The sequence below is a fragment of the Varanus komodoensis genome, unplaced genomic scaffold (genome assembly GCF_004798865.1).
Source record: "Varanus komodoensis strain SLA01 unplaced genomic scaffold, ASM479886v1 scaffold8, whole genome shotgun sequence".
NCBI lineage: Eukaryota > Metazoa > Chordata > Lepidosauria > Squamata > Varanidae > Varanus > Varanus komodoensis.
Window position 1 is genome coordinate 9,087,479 of NW_025336481.1, and position 19,813 is coordinate 9,107,291.

General features: G+C 45.9%; 1 protein-coding gene across 1 annotated transcript in view; it reads right to left on the bottom strand.

Annotated features, from left to right (window-relative positions):
* CDH4 (cadherin 4) overlaps nt 1-19,743 on the bottom strand; it is an 859,900-nt gene extending 840,157 nt beyond the window's left edge. The window contains exons 1-2 of the mRNA XM_044455739.1: nt 19,637-19,743; nt 16,061-16,172 (exon numbers count right to left, since the gene is read on the bottom strand). Of these exons, the coding sequence (XP_044311674.1) occupies nt 16,061-16,172; nt 19,637-19,696 (172 nt within the window). The 5' untranslated portion in view covers nt 19,697-19,743. The remainder of the gene's footprint in view (nt 1-16,060; nt 16,173-19,636) is intronic.
* Between the last annotated feature and the right edge of the window lie 70 nt (nt 19,744-19,813).

A 19,813-nucleotide genomic window follows, 5' to 3' on the forward strand; every position in this document is an offset into this window, starting at 1 on the left:
ATCCCAAGACAGAATCAATTAGCCAAAAATGGGTCCACCTGGTCATTGCTCCATCTAGCCCATGTTGAATTAGTTTGCTAATCAGGATATCACAGAGCAATTCCTACAAAACCTGACTCTCCCTTTTGGTAGGTGCTACTGATTAGCACTGCAAGGGTGTTAGTTTAGCCCGTGTTGTGGGTCTTGGGGGGCCCTGTGAAGTCTGAGAGCCCTGGCTTCAGGGAATGGCAGTAGGTTACTTTTCTACCCCTGCCTACACTGCTGGGAGTTTGAGAAACCACCTCCCTCTCTTCACAAGGGCTTATGCGTTTCAGCACTCCTATAAGAGACCATGTGCTTCTGCACAGCAGCTGTTAAAGGATCATGTGTCTGCAAGGCTATCAGAGTTGTGGTGTTTATAGCAACTGTGGCTAGATCAAATTGTGCTCAGAAAAGAGGACCCAGGTTCTTGCTCCAAGCTTTTAAGCAGCCCCTTTGGGTTAGTGAGGTAGCAACCTGAATGCAACTAATACATCAGAAGGTAACTGAACCCTAATTCCTGCAGAACCTTCTCCAGGCGAAACTATTCTAATTCTTTTGAAGGAACAATGGAACTGCTATTATACTATACAAAACATTGGGAAGGGGGTGGGAAATAGGAACTTGATCCTTGGTGCACTCATTATCACATCTTCAGAAGCTTCTCTGTGAAGATGTCGACAAGTATTATCTACTCACCAGCATCCATTTTCCCCCACAAGCTATTACAGTGCTTTATACTAAGCAGTATTTGATCTGTGCACAGACATTCTGCAAATTCATCACATTTTTATGCCTGCTTTATTACACTGTGCTTATACCTAGAAGGGTTCAAGGAATCATTTTAAATGTACCCATCGTATTGGGACAAAAGTCCAAACACTGCAGGGTCTCCCTCTACAGTCAACAGCACTTTTTGATGCCTAGAATAATCAAGCAAAGGAGACAAACACAGAATCATTTTAAAGCACTTCTGAGGATTTGTGTATAAAAAAGACAGCACTGCCTGCACAGATCAGAGACCTAGAGAATCATATTCCTACAGTCTTTATGCAATGGGACAACTTGGCTAGCCCAAACACAAAGCCCATTAGCCTATTTCCACCAAGAGCAGACAAGGATGCTTGCAGAAATGCGTAAGACAATCGTTTTTTGGTGTTTTTTTTTTCCAATTTTCAATACTCTTTCCTTCCAGAAGATCACCAAGCATTGGCAAGACACAGCTTCATGCAATAAGCACTAGCATAAACAAGAACTGTAATCAACAGTGGGGAATTATATACATTCATGGAGAAAGAGCGGTGTGATTGGCAGAGTATTGGACTAGAGACCTGGGAGAGCTGGGCTCTAGTCCCCACTCAGCTGTGAAGATTGTGGGGGGACTTCAGACCTGCCACTCCCTCTCAGCCTGACACACAGGGTTATTGTTGAGAGCATAAAATGGAGCTATGTAAGTGACCTTGGGATTCTCTCAAAACAAAAGGGTGCAATAGAAATACAATACAATAACAACTCCCAACTATCTCAAGTTCTTCCTATCATATCTTACTGTGCTGCAATCCTTAACATAGACTTATGGAGTTGCTGTATTTCACCATTATGGATGCAGGCTGAAAAGGAGAGTAATGACCAGATGAGTCACAGCAAGGCGTTTTTGATCTAGGAAGTTCTTGCCCTGTAGTTCAGTCTCTTTGCCATGTTCCATTGCTTCATCTAAAAGAACAGACCTTAGAGTATGCCATTCACCTTGTCGAAAGGAAGCCTTAAGGAGACCAAATCTCAGCCTTCTTCAACTTAAGGCCATCCTGATATTTCAGACTATAGTTTCCATCTGTGCCAGCCAACATGACCAGACATGAAAATTGCTATTCAAGTCATCTAAGGGATGCCAAGTTGGGAAAGGATGCTGCACAGGCTTCAAAGTGTGTTCAAACTCCCTTCCTGAAAGTCTGCTCTTTCAACTTTCCTTTGCATCCAACAACCCATATACTTCCAGATAGGCTCAATGTCATTATCCAAGAAGGCTGATTCATGAAAGTTGAGTAGCAACACTAAATGCCTGGAATAGAGGCCTATGCTTTGTGTAGCACTAGCAATTAGCAGGGGAATTCTTAATTCAGTTCTGCTGAGAGACATAATCAGGAAACTCATCTAAAGAAAAGACAGAATTCCAACTCTACTCTGTTCATACTAAAGGAACTCCTTAATAACTGAGCCGAACATTTAAGCAATGTCCACAAACCATAGTAACTGTAGCTTCATCATGGCCACTCTCCTGACTCTCTGCGAATACGTCCTGGATTTTGAAAGCCTGCCCTGGTTTCCACCAAAGATTTGTGGATTCACATAATTGGATGCTCCTCAGAACAGGAAAAAACCTAGTTTCCTGACATACTGGGTACAAGGACAGATCGCTCCTTTATAGAAGTGCTCTAAGTTACTAAGTTTGAGAATGCCCATCAGCATTCTGGGGTCACACAATCAAGGCACAGGTTTATCACCTCAGGGAGTGCCAGGCCTCCAAGCTCCAACTCAGCCTATCGAGATTCAATTCTCGCAGCATCCTATTTTTTAAAAATTAAAAGCCGAGCTTAATATGAAAGGAAGCAGGGGGAAAATCACAGCTATAAATGGTTTCAAGAGACCATGTTTGTAGCTTCTTTTCAGCAGTGGACAGATTTCTAGAATAGCCTCCGATAAAAAGTAATTAATCTGAGCACTGCAGAAGAGAAGGTTATGGTCTAGGGACTCAGTTAAGAAGCAGAGTCCTTTAAATGTTAAACATTGCTGGGTTTATGGAATACTTGAGCTCTCACCCTGTTCATTTACTATTTTGCTAGCGGAACTGATATGTGACTGATAAAAGCAAAAGCAACCCTACACAGAATATGCTATCACACATTCAGGACTGGGACTCAAAGTGGCCATAGTGATGTTGCCTTCAACTGGTGGCGCATCCTTTACAATGTGCGCAGCTTCCTGAATTTCTTGTATTTGGAGTACAATTACGGATGGGAGGTGGAATATCAAGGAGGGCTAACCACTAGGGTCCAGCCAGCATCCCGCCCTCTTGCGCTTGCCAGATTTCTTTCCCACACTTAGCCCTAGTCAGGAAGTGAGCCAAGTTGAGATCAAGGCCATGAATACTCAGGAATGTTAGCGGATCCCTTCTTCGCACAAAGAAAGGGAAAGCAGATCCCGTCTTTGCACAAAGCCCACACATCAAATTTGTGGAAGCAGAGCTCAGCTCACACAGCAGGCACATGGGTCATGTGTGTACAAGCCAGCCTTGTGGATTTGCTTGAACTCACCTCCTGCTGGACACCAATGTGAACATTTGCTGCAAGGTAGAATTAGGGCAGAGAGAAAGTGGGCTGAGCCAAGGAAATTGGACAGATTCACACCCCCAGTTTGGATTCCTCGCCCACAGCTACTTTGAACTGCATCAAATCTACTCTCCTACTGATTCAATGTTATCTAGGTGGGTGTCCTAGAAGACTGGGCATCACTCCATAGAACTGGGTATTCTGCAACCCCCTTATAAGGCCATAGGCATGGCATGCACCACCACTCTTATAGGACAACCCTGGTACATTTAGGACCCAAACATAGGCATGGGAAACAAGGAGTCCTGTACCTCCCAGCATCCTCCAGCTTGCCATGCTGGGGACTGCTGGGAGCTGTAGCACTGCCTTCTCTCTAAACATACATAAAATGGCACCCCTAAATATTTAAAAAGTTTACATCTAATTCAGAAACAAGGGTGAGATGGCAGCTATACTTGCAGTAAGAACTGAAGCCTTGAAAAAATTCAAGGAAGGAGACGAGAACATAACTCGCAATGATGGAAGGGGCAGGAAGCCAGTTCCCCCGATTGGTCCACCAGATGCCATGATTTTTACCAGTTCATTTGAAGACAAGCAGGTCCATATGACTCAAAGCCTCCTGAGCCAAATGTAAGCCCTTTCCAGCCAAAATACTGTGCTTTTCCAGGAGTTTTAATGAGTCCCCATTGGCCCAGTTCTAGACAGGTAGCAAAGCCCCTGCGGTGCGCTACATGGCTGCTTTCTGCTTGGAAATTAAGGAAGTGAATGGCCTATGGGTGGTATTTCTCGGACTATTGGATATCTACCTGCTAACTGTATTTTTGTGCCATACACAAAATACAGCCTGCATATAGGATAGTTTATTTATTTATTAAAACATTTTTATGCCGCCCCATTCGCCGAAGCCTCGGGGCGGCTCACATCAAGTTAAAATAATTATAATATAAATTAAAAATATAAATATTAAATTAAAATACAACAATACAGTATAAAATAAGCCGCCCTGGCCAAATAAAACCAATAATGTTAACAGTTAAAATGCCGCTTGAATAAAAAGGTCTTTGCCTGGTGCCGAAAAACAAATAACGACGGCGCCAGGTGGACCTCTCTGGGAAGCGCATTCCATAACTTAGGTGCCACCGCAGAGAAAGCCCTCCTCCGAGTACCCACCCTCCTAATTTCTTTCATAGTTAAATAAAGAGATGCACATGTGCTATTCAGAAAGCAAATATTCAATATCCCATTCTAATGCCTGGACAATATTTTTGTTCCTCTCACTCCCTCCCCTCCCACAGAAACCGTGGCTCTGCCCTAGCTAATTAAGCCAGAAATTCAAGGCCAGAGAGCTACAGCACAAGGTTCTGGTCAGCCTGAATGGGTCATCAGGTTCCAAGCCAGACAAGCAGGGCACTCCAGAATGAGCAGTGTTTAATTGAAACCAAGCTAAAAAAGCAAACAAAGAAATACATTATTCAGTGGACATTAGAATGCTACCAAGAGCTAAAGCATATGCAAATATCACTGGCCAGAATGTAACAAGAAGAAACACATTCACATGCTTCCTAAACACTCGGACGGCAATTAAAAAATAAGAGTTTTCAGGGCCACTTTGCTGAAATTACCAAGCTTGGGGTTGGTCAGTGCTTAGGTGGCAGACTGCCTAGGAATTCCAAGCAAGAGAAGGGGAATATAAACGATTTATACATCAGATAAGTTTCAAGGCCATTAATAGTATCCCTCTGAATGTAGTTTCTACAAACCCAAACAACTTGCCATATACTGGTGCCAATTAGCCTGCCCCAAGGCAGAGACACTTGTATAAGTTGCTCCTTTCCCACAGACCATGAATGGGCAGCACTGGGGTGAGAGGTCCAGTCGGCTTACTATAGAAAGAGGAGTCTGGCATCTCCCTGCATTCCCCAGCCAGCCATGTAGGACTGGCATCCATCTCAACAGCCAGACTGAGTGTTTGGTCCCTGAGTGTTTTTGTGGATTTCTTTGCAACACTGAACTATACTGACTCACCATGACTGGATGCCATTCCTGCCACACAGACACAGGGGAATGATCACCTCCAGCCTCCACAAAATGGCGGGCCCCACAGAACTACTTACTTAGGGCACAACCCCACTAGGAACCCCCCCCTCCAGATGCAGAGGCTCGCAGGCACAGTGGGATGATCAGAAACCATCTTCACGTCCCCAGTCCTCCCTCTCTGCATGGTGTGAGGCAGCTCTCTCACCTGTCTAGCTGGAATGCCTTGGAGAAAGAGGGAAGGCGAGGTGGAGAGCCGGTAGGAGCGCAGGCCTCAGTCTGCACTTGGCCATGGAGTTCCCTGGGTGACTTGGGGCCGCTCAGTCTCTTAGCCCAGCCTACTTCACACTTGTGAGAAACTCGTTCCCAGTGTTGTCTCCCACCATCTCTGGAATAACCTCCCAGTGCAGCTTGACATCTTTTCAGCACCATGTTAAGATGCTCCTTTTCTCTGGGGCCTTTAAAGACACCCAGGGGGCTCACGAGATGTGCCACAGCCCCTCTTTCATCATTCCTTGTATTGTCTGTTTGTATCACCGGCTGTTGGCTGCTTTAAGCATTTCAATGTTTTTTCCTGATTTGTATATTTTTATTGTACTTTTATCATTTGTTTTTATGGAGCGTCTAAACTGCCCAGACAACTTCAGCTGTGGGGGGGCACAGAAAAGGAAGAAGGCAAAGACGGAGCAGAGGAAAGAAGAGGATATAAGCCACCTTGGGTTCCTTGGGAGGAAAAGGAGGCATGATATTAATATAAGAAAGGAATGAAGGAACAGCTTCAGGAAACCTGGCCTCTGGTCTCCTCACCTTCTGCCCCACAAATTGCCTATTGTATCCCCAAGATGGTGTCCTCAGACAGCAGCCAGTGCAGTTCTTTCCACCCCAGCTGTGCAGGAGATGGATCCATTCCCCAGCTCCCACAGCTGAGATGGGAATCCAAGAGCCCCCTACGCCCCCTCTGACAGGATCTAGGGACCACAGGCCACTCAAATTCCTCCAAGCAACTGGGGTGCTGTGTACGCTCTTGTGAGGTAAAGCGGCATCTTGTGGTGGGGGGAGATGGGAGAGAGTATGACTCAAAATGACCTGGCAAACTTCACGGGGGGGGGGGGATCTGAATCCAGCTCTCATCACTTCTGAAGTATTAAGTGTGTTTCATCGCATGCACACAATTCACTCATTTAAGGGTCAAGCTACAACACAACACTGGAAAGCCTGTCACTTATTCTCCCTGGTCCAGCCCAAAAATATCAATGCAGCCACAGGGCAAAGCCTGAATTACAGCAGTTGCTGCACTGGGGAGAGAAACAATTAAGCTCCATGGCCATGAGGTTGATACTCTCCAGCTTGTGTCCCCCGTGCAATTTGCCCTGTAAGAAAAATATGCAGGTACTGGACAGATACTTGTGCGTCCCCTCCTTCACTGGACAAACAGGATTTGAGCAGGAAGGCAAAGTAAGGGGAATGCAGGCATCCCTACCAGTTCTAGCACCACCCCAGACTGGTTTGATCTTCTAGGAGACCCAATCTCTGCTGCACTGGGGAGACTTCTGGGAGATCCCCCGTCTGTTAGCCCTTCTACCCCTAGAGAGGCCATGGGCTCTCCCCCACTAGAGGCATGCCGTCCCAGAGCTCTCTGAGAGGGATGCTTGAACTTGGAGTCCAGCCTTGAGCTCCTTCTTCCCTCAGCTGCAGATCATTCGGAGGTTTTTCAGCTTTTGCTCACACCCATTCTAAAAGGTTAACATTCCTTCCTAAGACCTTTGATTGATGGTGATTGAGCTTTCAGTTGAAGTGTGCTACTTTGGCCCACCCCTTTGGCTCCTCCCACCTCTGGAACAAGCAGAATCTGGCCCTGGGGCGGAAAAAGGTTCCACTTTAGAAAGTACTGATGGCAGGCAGGCGCAACCAAAGCAAGCATCTTCAAGGCTTCTGTGCTCCAGTACTAACCCATGCCAAGCTAGTAAACCAAACGGAGCGATGATTTCTTAAAGCATGGCAGAGAAGGTGGGCTCAGGGAGACCCACCAAGGCTTCTAAACAGTTAATAAAATGGAACAGGTGTTAGCAAACACAATGAGAAGGCATGAATAAATACCTCTTTAACTCTCACCGGCTCAAACTTCCATCTCCTGGCTCTTGTGAAAACTACAACAGACAGCTGCTAATCATGTTATTTAATGCACGAAGGGCAGGTATTCAGAATTACAGGGATGTGATCGGGGTACAAACCCAGGATGACAGCAGCAGCTCAGTTCTGCAGTTCAAATGCAGGAATCGGCCAGAGCAAACATGCTGATGCCCCTTGCCCTGGGACACAGAAGCAGCCAATGCTGAACTCTGCATAACCGAAAAGGGCAACCTAATCTTTCTCTGGCGGCCAAGATTTACATTCTGCTACAAAGCTGCTCTCTTGATCTTGCATCCTGATGCCCAAGGTACAACCACTGCTCCACTATCAGAGAGAGTCTATCTATACACATCAGTGGCTGGGCAATCTTGGTGGAAGGACGCTGCCACCCCCGTGCCCTGCATCTGGGATCTAGCTGGCCACCGTACGTACAGAATGCCAAGTAAGGTGGACCCTCAGTCTGATCCAACAGGAATATTGTGTTCTCTTCCGTCTGCATTCATTGCTTACCTGAGAAGCCTAAGTAAAAGCTGCATCAAGTTATCTTCAGACTGAGTCGCCTGCCATTGAAGCACACCTGAGCATGTGCAGAGTGTTATTTCTAATTGCTGCATAGCCATCTTGGACTAGACGAGTCGTTTGGTTTTGCTTTCTAATCCAGCAGCATGGGGACCTCCATAAGGTATGCCTATGTATGTCAGGTGCTAAGGAATTTAGCAGGCAATTGCTGTTGCACTCTTGCTTGCGGGGACCTGTGGGCAGCTTGGCCAGTGAGCAAACAATGCTGGATTCATTGGACCCTTGGTCTGATCCAGCAGGGCTGCTCTTACAATCCCATCTCCTCCCTAGCTTTTTCTCCAGTCTCTTTTCTCCTCTCTCCGCAGCAAACTGCCTGCAGCTAGCTCTTCTCACCAGTTTAGGTTAATATTAATAATTAAACAAAGCGGAAAAGGATCCTAGTACAGCATTGTCCTATGCTACGAAGCAGAATATCCCCCTACGAGTCTGTTCAATCTTAGCCTAAGGAAAATGGTTTAACCATCCCATTTCATACATTTCCATGCACCAGTGACCATGACTATAAGTTTATTATCCTTCTAAACAAAAAGCAAAAGCAAAAAATAGAAACACACAGAAAGAATGAGAACACACAAATAACTCCTGGTAATAATAATGATTTAAAGTAAAGACAAAAAACACAGACCATCTGAACAAAAAGCTTACCAGCCCTACAATCGCTTTAGCTAAATATTCCCCAAATTAAACGGAGGTCCATGCAATGGTGTGCAACCTGCTGAATTTGCTACCCTGTTGGGGCAAACTATTTTAAGCCTAATTAGCATGAAATTTGGGAGAATGCAAACGCTATTTTTTTATTGAGACATAAAGCAAAATGCCACGACATTTCTTCCATCCATTTATCATAAACAAGTTAATTACTGTGTAACAAATGGGCGCCCGCTGGATTCTCAATGTTTGGAGGATGTTAGAGAGCTGAGTCAGGCAAAGAAGCTGAACCACAAAGTAGTAGTTAATAGCTTATGGCGTACTTATAATAAAACAATGACTCTGTGAAAGCTTTTGTTGTCAAATTAAGGCTAAGCCATTTCCATTGGAATAACTCAATTATAAAGTAGTCATTATCTGTTTAACTCAATTCCAACCAGGAAGAATGCTAGAAGCATGTGTGCATTTTTAATCTTGATGCAACGGAAGGTGGAGTTATGCCAGAGCGGGGACCGAAGGTATGACACACAGCTGAGCACTGAAATGCTGATGCTATAGAAAGACTGCACACACGATAACGCATCCGCTCAACAATTTACTTGTTGCAAAGAACAAGCCATTGCCCAGGGAAGTGCAAACTTCTTTCAGATCAGAGGATGCCAACCCCACATTTCTGGGATTGGATGTCCCTTTGGCTCTAACAGTTTCTCCAATGAGGTTGCAGCATTTTCCTTCTTGCAGCAACACCACCACTAAGGACCAATAGGGTTAGAATATCTACTACTATTGTTATATTTTAGTTTCTTTCTTTGAGGAATCAAAGCAGAGATAAACAGACTCTCAGCCCAGCCTACCTCACAGGGTTGTTGTTGTTGTGGGGATAAGATGGAGGAGGAGAATGATGTCAGCTGCCTTGAGCCCTTGGTAGGAAAAAGGCAAGATATAAATCGATAAATAAATAAATAAAAATAAATAAATAAGCCACTGCCTTTTACATGTTTTGGACTATAGCTCCCATTATCTTTGATCAGTGCCCATGTTGACTAGGTCGCCTGAAATTAACAGTCCAAAATATTTAGGGGGTACCATATTGCCAAAGGAAGAGACTGTCTTCCATAAGCCACCCCCCGTCTTCCTGGCCTGAGTTTAAAATTAGGGTTCATGCAGGCATGGCATCTCCACAAAAGCCAGTGCTCCAGAGACCCTGGCGTCTTGCTTGCCAGCCAGATTCAACCAACTCCACTAGGCGACTCATTCTCATCACCCGCAGATCCTCCCTCTATGTGCTCCGTCTCATCAACACTACCAGCAAACGTCATGCTCTATGATCCACTAAGTGGTGAAAACCAGCCATGGTTTCACTGAACTGGTTTTACTGTCCTTGCTGTTAAACACAATCTTTTATTCTGCATCACTCTGAACTCTCCACACTGGAACATGCAGCAGTAGATATGCTGTAAATGAAGAAATAAGTGGTATAGCGAGGGAGAAATTGCCAAAACATGCTGATCAATATGGTGACTATTGCTTCTCTACCAGTGCACTGTCTGAAGCTAAGGCATTTGTCCTGCTCTTCCTTTTAAAATGCTGGTGGTGAACCTCTTTCCAGCCTGAATTTCATTTTGTAGAGGCTCTGAGGAAGTACCTTTCACCAGCAAGGAGTTCTAAGGCCAAAGGGGTAAATCCAAACCTACAACATGCTGACATGTCTAACTTAAGCCATTATTGTCAGTAATCCGCATTATTTCTCTTTACTGTTACCTTGCATTTATTTGTGGCCTTTCATCCTCTTGCATGAAACCCAAGGCCGCTTGCATGGTACTCCAACATGTTATCTTTGCTACAACAACCCTGGTAAGGTAGGATGGGCAGAGATTGAGTGACTGGCCCAAAGTCACCCAGTGAGCTCCTTGGCTGGGTGGGGAGAGCAACCCAGATCTCCCGGGTCCCAGTCCAACACTCTCACTACCTAGCACACCGGTTCTTATGCGGGCCATCTCTACATTTGGCATGGGAAAAAGACTACACAAAAGCCAGTAATCCTGCAAAGAGCTGCAGCTGGGAAGGGGGTGGGGTGGGACAAGGTATAGGACCTCTGGCTATATGGAAACCCCAGGGGGCCAGACCGGGATCCCATGTAGACCCGATTATGCTTGTGGCGATTTTGCATCCTTGGTTTTAGGGAGGGAGCGAATTTCCAGCCCTGGCTTGTTTCCTTCAGTCATTGTTAGGAAGAAGCACAGTGTCCGGGCTCAGCCATAAAGAGCCAGAGCCAGCTGAAAATAAAAGAGCAAGTTTCTCCAGACCAGAGGAAGAGAAAGCAGCACAAAAGCCCAGGGCTCAACTACAGAATGCTGAGCTATAGTGTGCAAAATGTCACACAGATGGGAAGAAAAAGAGGGTAATTTTTCATCACTCAGGCATACCAAGTGTTAGGAAATAATTTTAAATGACATCCCCGAGAATTAACAGTTCCACGTTACAGAACATTCAAATCCAATATAAGCAAGAAAAACATCATGGACGCACACTCCAGGGGGGAGTGGGGGTTAAGGTAGCAGATATTGTACAAATTAATTAGAGCAGCATGCATTTTAGTGTACAAATTCCAAAAAGGTATAAAATAGATTTGCTAACTATTGGCAAACAAAATAATTATACTTATTTCAAAATCCCTTGCAGTTCCATTGATAAAATTGCTACTCGCTTCCCACAGCTACCAGTAGAATATATTTTAAGAGCAAACAATGGGGAGAAGCCAGCTCGAGTTTTCCAGGGTCAAAACCTTCCAAAAGGAATAGGAGTTGCTAGCAAAGGCACACCATGCATTGCAATGGAGCCCATAGCAATGCTTCTGCAACACATTCGACTCCAGCCAGCAACTCTGTCCTTTGCAAGAAGAGGAAGCAAGGAGCTCAAAATCAGAGCATTATGTTTGCAGCTGAAGCCTCAAACATAGGCTTTCCTATGGATTTCCACTCACTGCAAGAATTCATCCTAGGCCAAAGATGTTCAGTCCATGCTATTGAACTGCAACTTAAAATGCAGTCTTCTGCCAGAAGCTCTGGACTCTTGTGTGGTGAAGCTTTCCACCTGTTGAATCTGCTCATGCTGTTGCTCCCTTGAAAACTTGCTCATTTCTACCTTGGCGACTCATTGAAAAGGAGTTTTTCTTTGTTTCGTTGCAAAGTCGTGTCCAACCCATCGCGACCCCATGGACCACATTCCTCCAGGCTCTCCTGTCCTCCGCCATCCCCCGGAGTCCACCCAAGCCCACACCCACTGCCCCAGGGACTCCATCCAGCCACCTCATCCTCTGCCATCCCCTTCTTAGCCTTGGTCTTTAAGTTACTCAGGGATCTCCCACAGCTCACACTGGTTTCCACCTAAATTTCCTGGGTCCCTTTCCCACTAGATCCAGGGCTCTCATTTAGGGTATTATCAATACATCATTTGAGTTGTTCTGGTCCACCGCTTCCACCCCAAACCCCTTCCATCCATCTCACACGCTTGCTTGCAGCACTTTGCATGCTTCCCCTTCTTATTCGGTACCTATGAAAGGGACCCACAACAGGATATCCAAGTGCTTCTTTCCCTCCTTTCAGGGACAGTCCAGGATTCCAGCCAGCTATTCCTGCCAAACACGACATATTCCAGATCTCCACAACCCCCATTTTCCATTTGTATTTTGCAACTGTCAGCCTGCAATCTGTCGCTAAAGAGGATGCTCATGAGGCTCTTGGGGGCCAACTCGCCATCACAGGTATTTTGTTTAAGTTGTGTTTACTGCTGAGATGCTCAGGACACCACCCAAGTACACTGCTATCATTTCGCAGTGACCCATTTGGGTGGCCATCAAAGACTAAATTTACTGTTCAGCATGGTTATTCACTGGATCTTGGAACTGCTTTTAATGATTTAGAAAGAGGTATCTATTGTTTTGTGTTTCCTGGGAAGTTCTGAAGAACATTCATAATGGTGTCTGCCAGTTAAGGCCTTTCCTAGGGGATGCTTCATCTTCATAAGCTTCAGGCATAGCACACCTGTGCTTGCACTGGGGCACTGGATCCCTCTGCCTTTCAACAAGGTAAGTGTCTCTGTACCTCTGCATATCTCAGTCAGCTGGTAACCCCTTACTCTTTCCACTCCACACCACCTCATTTCTGAACTCAAACCACAGGAAGCTTCAAACAGTGGTAACTCAGCTATGGAACAACATCCCGAAAGACCCAGTATAACCCCACCCACTCCAGTGTTGCTTTGATATCCTTGTCTTGGGTTTCAATGCTCCATTCTACCAGATTGCTCGGCTTTAAATGTTTTGTTTGTCTCCTTCTGGCTTTATTCCTTATCTATTCACTGGGGATGCTGGCAGGAGAGATATTCAGGGTGTTGGGCTGTAATGACACGCAGCCCCTTCAAAAAACTCTCTCCAGAAACCACCTCTCTTGATATCTGCTTGAAAGCAGTCTGTGAGGCTGCAGTTCTGCTGATTTACATGGAATTTCAGCAGACTGAATGTGCTGCTCCACAGCATCCCTAGGACAAAAGGTAAGCAGGCAACGCAAGTGATACTGAAAGGCCTTCCCGATGGGGACATGGAAACCAGACAAAGTCCTCTGTGGGCTCACCTCCTGCTCATAACATCAATCCCAAAGTGCTTTGACATTAACAGGAGAAAATCACTGGTGGAAATTGCTTGTTCATTGCAAATTACTTAACTGCCTTATTGTGGCACAGATCCCTATTTATTTAAAGATCATCATCAGCTGACACTATAATTACATGACAGCTTCTTTCGCCTCAGTTGGCATTGCCTTTGAACTCTCTCCATCAGACCTTCTGTTCCATCCCTATTGTCCAACCAACAACACCACAAAACAATGTCTCAAACACCCAATTGTCATAAATCTCCTTCCAAGAGGATAAAGAAATTACGTTCCCTGAAATTATGAAGCAACAAGATAAACATGAGAAAAAATACTGCAAAGTAAAAGAAGATCCTACAACAAGAGGAAAAGAGGAGATGGGAAAGATACACAAAGGTACTCAACTGGAACAAGGTTGGCTCTATTTCATGTGCCTACTAGAAACTGTCTGCATGATATTTGCAGCAGATAAGAGCCACCTTCAGGTGGACAGACCAGGTGGAAAAGGAAGGGTCTGCTCAGTGAGCACAGCATCTGCTTTTGCATGCAGAACATCCCAAAGTCCATCTCCAGTCTCTTCCATTTCATTTTCAAGATTTACAGTAGCAGATTCCAATAATGCCCCATGCTTTGCAGGGAAGCCCCTTCCCAGACCAGACACTGGGCTTGTTCAGGGATGACAGACTTATTATCTTTGGCCTACAACTCCCATGAGCCCTAACTAACTAAGGCTACTATGAGGGATGATTGGGGTTGAAGGCCCAAACATCAGACTTGCATAAAGAAGCTTCAAGTGTTTCCCTGTCAAACACTTTGTTGTAGCTTGTATAGTCTGGTATGTATAATTCAGCATCGACAAAAAAAACCTGTCAAGAACATCAAGAATCCTACAGAAAAGAATAGGGGAAGATCTCTAGCAGCAGCAAAACAAAAATACTAATGAATTAGTGCCATATTTCTTGGATGCAAGGTTCTAGGCAGTAGGAAAACACAGAAAACAAGACCTTACTTAGAAAAGAAATGAAGTGAATTTCAAAGTTAAAAGCTTTGGAACTACAAGGACTTAGATTTCTGCCTTCCACCATAAACAAGACTTTTTACTTTGGAGACACTCCTGCTTTGGTTTTTGGTTTTCTTCCCCTTTTCTTTTCCCTGTGAAGTTAGATAATTCCAGTTGGTCCCTAACTTTTGATCTTGGTCATTGCTAACACCTGAGTGACTGACTGTCTCTCTAGAATACTGAAGCTGCTGCATTCAGCAACAGCGTATGAATCCTCTAAAGACTATTTTAAAGATGGTAAGTATCCACAGGCTGTTGCACAAGCTGTAATAATTTTACTTGCTATTCTCTTTGCTTCATGCAAGACATTTAATTAAAAATACTGCCTAGGCTAGAGCCCCCAAAGAATATCTGAACTGAAGCACACTGAGTTAATACATGAAAGCATTTTTCTACCATCCCAATCCACACTGTGGTTTTCACAATGCAATACCAGTTCCTAGATCAAGTGTTTTCCCCCTGCTTTCTCTTCGTATAGCACTGTACCACCATCACCATTCTCTTTATTCTGTACAGCAAAAACAGACGGAGTGAAACCAATTTGCAGGACACGAGGATGAATGCAGAAAGGAACACTTCAGGACTGTATCCTTGTGTGTTGCAGTGCCATTTTGCTGTCTTGTTATGCTGGGCTCTTGAGGTAACTAGACAGCATGTTGCAAATGAAGCTTTGCTGGCATCTTCTGCAACCATGCTTGCCCATTCACTTGCATTGCCATCTCTTGTTCTTACTCCAAATTGACTTCACTTCCTTCAATGGCATCCCACTGCCATATCAGATTGGCTCATAGCACTGACATATACACTGTCTATTAGCAATTAGAAAGCAAAAGAGCAGAGAAATGTTCCAGTTTGGCTTTTAGGAGTCTTGCAGAAATACACAAAAGGCTACATTTCCTGTGCCATGAAAACAGGAAGTTTAATTATTTTAATAACTTGAATAACAGAGTTGGGGAGGAGGCAACAACCAAAATCACTCAGGATCAGCCACTGTCCCTTGGATCATGGAGTTGTTTTAAGAGTTCCTAGTCTCACTCCAACACACACACACACACACACACAGAGCACAGTCATAATCATGCAATTACTGTAATTGGTAGTTTCGCACGGATTGTGTTTTCATGTTTTCACTGGGGCAGTAATGAAAATGAATGCCATGTTTGAGAACAGGAAGTCTGTAGACTTGCTTACCACATATCCCAAAACAATTTCTGCTTTATCAGGTCTTGCAAAGCAAGGAATTACTTAAGGATGTTCAAAGCTCACTTGCAAGAAAACCGTGTGTCAACATGCATACAACTAACTCTGAAAACATCTACAGACAGAGGGTTGGGGTGTGAAAATCACGTAGCAAGGATTGGGTGCTTCATGCCACTTTAATATCCTTCCACCTAAGCCACATAATATACCACAGTCAAATTCAGTATTACTCCTGACCATAGTAACATAATTCGATACTGCCACTGATACCCAAGTGTGCAAGAATCATCCTTGGATCATTCTGCCAGTAAAATTTTGAGGTTCAGGCTTCTTGCAGTTCACATGGCACCTATTCATCTTCCAAGGAGACATGTATGTTAAGATATTCCACTGCTTTTCCAAGGAACACATCCTACCTTTGAGTAACTTCTGCCCTTCCAGGATGTTTTGGGAAACCAGTGCTGTGTAATCGTCTTCAGAGAAGCCTGGCTTGCAAGTGGGTCTGACTGTAAGATCCCCATTGTGTGCCTGCAGAGAGCAAAACAAGACCAAGAGGACACCATGGGTTCTGTTGTTCCTGGTGGTGACTGGAAAATGCTGTGGGTTCACAGCCAACATGCAGGTGTCTCTGAACAGGCAAGCATGAGCAACAGAAACAGGACTGATTGTATCAACCTGCTAACTATCTCAAGCCAGGAGGGGAAAATGAAACACCTGTCAAGGAATACTGGCTTACAGGACCCACCTGGAGACTTTACACTGAAGGAGATTAGGAAAATTAGAAGATCTCAAGACAGGTGGGAGCTGCTCAGGGCAATACACCTCTAACATTAAAGGGACCCTCATGTCTCAGATGGATACAAGTAAAGCTACCCAGTGCTGGCAAAACTAAGGAGCTACATAGAAACTCCCCCCTCCCCCCATGAGGAATTCATCTGATAGGAGACAGTGGCCCCACCCAACCAACCATAAAGATCTCTGCACTTCTCATGAAGCTATGCTACGATCTGGTTAGTCTGCATTTACACCCCGGCTGAGCCGCCCTTAACAAATCAATGTAGAACTGCTGAGCAATCACCACCTGGCAGCCACTGAGAGCAGGGGAGAGAAAGCAAATGTAAGCATGCAAGCATCCCTAGCTGAAATACGGAGTGAAATCCAGGAAGGTTCATAAGCTAGCTCAGAGAAACCAAAATGTGGACCCAGACACACACACACACACACACACACACACACACACACACACACACACACCCCCTTCTCTGCTTCTCCCTCCCCATCTCCAGCACCATCTTAACTTGCTGTAACAGCTTTTCACACTGTCACCCAAAAGGAGGGGGGGTCCGATAGATAAGGCAGAAATTTGCTCCCACAGGCACATAACACGAATACAGAGAAAAGGGCCAGTTTCAACCCCAAGCCTTGGGAGCATGACTTGCAGAAGAATCAATGTTGCTTTTGTCTAAGCTTTCTGGATCTAATAGCATCATTAGACTCCAGCTAATGTGCAGAGAGAAGCCAAAGAGCTCATTAGCTGGAGATTTGTAAATAAAATGCCTATGGCAAGAGAAGGTATGAAACTTTGGAGGAAGGGGATTACAGCATGTTCATTTTTACACTGTTTGGTATGATTTATTTTAGAGATTCCCCCGGGAGCCCAGCGGTGTTCCCCAGAAGGTTCAAGCCAGACACAGTCCACACAATCCAGCAACCTAATTCCCAGAAAGAAAACATTTATTTTTAAAATAGCCAGCCTGGCCACCAAGCACTCCAAATAGGAGGGATGCTCGGAAGATGTAATAGCTAGAAAGCCAAACAGGTTCTGCAGAGGTGGACTTTAAATAATTATGAACTGAAGGAAAGCTACATTAAACGTGCATGGGTATGCGAGAAAGGGGTAGAAGAGAACACCGAGTCTGTCTCCCAGCTTGCAGAGGCGCTTACTAAGCAAAAAGCAAGCCAATGTAATCTCTGCGAGAAATCACGCCTGGGAGAGAAATGCTAGCTTCCGTCTATGGAAAGTGCAGGGGAGAGACTTCGGTGCACTCCAGATGCTGCAATTTGGAAACATTTCAGAGCCTGGCAGCAGATAATGGGCTTTGGGTTTCCAGTCACCCCCTTTCTGTAGGGAAACCCTGAAGTACAGGGCACCACGGAAGGCAGAGCTGGGCTTGCATACAGTCAAGCCATCCACAAGGGTCTCTAAGCCAGAAGAACTTTATCTCTGCCTCCCCACATCTAAAGTTCTTTCTCCCGGCTTTGAAACAAAGTGGCAGCACTAGTCTGGCTGAGATGCTCTACCTGGCCACTGTCTATCCACAAAGCTTCCTAGGCAAGCAATGCCATCGGCTTGCAAGGATCCTACCCAGAGGTTTGTGCAGGAGAACTTCCCAGGCGATTGTGGACACTGTCAGTGGAACCTGAGTTCATGGTCATGAACTTCTAAAGGGCTTTTCATCCAGGCAGAGAGAGAAGGACACTTTGATCTATTTAGCCTCTATTTTGCCAGTCAGTCCAATTCACTGAGTGTGGGTAGCCTTTTCCAGACATTTTAAGATTTAGCAAGGTGAAATACAGGAATAAATCAAATGCAGGTAAGAGGCGAGTGCCCAGGAAGTCTTCCTTCTACTACACACACACAACCAACAGCATGTATTCATATCCTACCATGTTGTGCAAAGACATTGCAACTCTGCACTTAAAATACACACAGCACAACATACCACAATATTGGGAAGCAAGTTATGGAGCTGCTGTGCTGAATTTCTAACTGCATTAATACACATTTGAAGTAGAGAATATCCTGTTACTCTAATCAAAGCTGCTGAAGTGAGCTAATCCCCCCAACCCTCTTTTTTGTTAGGGTTCAATAAATCCGGGGCAGTTCTCCCTTTGTATATTTGTGTTAGCCTGTTCGTGGGTGTGCCATGTTCGAAAATGCCCTAAAGTGTGCCATTAAGGCAAGAAGGAAAGGCACAGATTCACACGACACGAATCTAAGAACGAGGGCTTGCCGTGCAATTCGAAACAGCCTTACTCCAAAGGAAGCCCCCTCGAGTGCAACGGAGCTTGCTAGGAGTAACTGTGCGCCTTCCTTAAGACAGCCTCGTTTAGCCCGGCTCCTCAGCGTGGTGCTGTCTCTCCAAGTGTCTGTTGATAAACCCAAGACTTCTGCCAGGTCATGTGGGCTCGGCATAACGGCTTGGAAAAGTGAGTGCAAGATGCATTGGGAAGTTCTGGGGGACTTCCTCACAAAGACGAATGGATAGTAGCCCACGTCGGGAAGGACCCTCCAGCTGCGCGGATCTCTCCTGCTCAGCCCGATCAATCCGCCGGGCAGATGCAGCACGGGGTATTCTAATCGCAACACGGAATAAACCCGGGTCTCTCGCCGGCGGGAGGCAAAGACCCCTTTCCGCTTGGCATCTGCCAAGCCTAGCATAAGCTCTCCCTACCACGACCCACCCTGCCGCTTCTGCAAAGCCTGCCTTCGAAGGATTTGTCTCCTAGAGTCTGTGAATAGCTGGGAAGGGGGGAGGGGGGAGGGAAGAGCTGTGTGAATGCGTCTCAGCGGGAAGACACAAGCTAGCTTTGTTGCATACGCTCTGCGAAAAAAAAAAAAAACTTGGAGGGGGTGTTCTGTGGTGGCGCTTCTGCAAGACCTCCCCCCACCAAAAATACGGAAACAGCCACGAAGCTTCTATGGCACACGACTGCTGTGCTACAGACGCGATACGGGGGGGGGGGGGTAGAAGCCCCAGGGAAAAAAAAATGGAAGCCCCCCCCCCCCTCCACTTCCCAGCACACATGCAGGGATCCATCCCAGGGAGCCACCAACGTGCAGATGGAGGCTGCGTGCAGAGAGGGAGAGCGCGAGGCACTCGTGCTCCTTTGCAGGCAAAATCCCAAGCCCCGGAACCTCCCGGCACGACCCCCTCCGCCTCCCTTCGGCCCCCGCTCCGCCGGCCGCGGGAGCCGCTGCTCCAACTTACCCTCGCCGAGCCCCAGCAGCCAAAGAGCAGGAGAAGTAGCATTCCCGAGCCAAGGAGCATCTCGGCCGATCGCGTCTCCCTGCTTCCTGCTCGCCGCCTGCCCCGTGCTCAGCCCGGCCGGGCAGCCCCCCGCCGGCGCGGTCGCGCGCCCCCCAACCGGCCGCCCGCGCGCCCGCC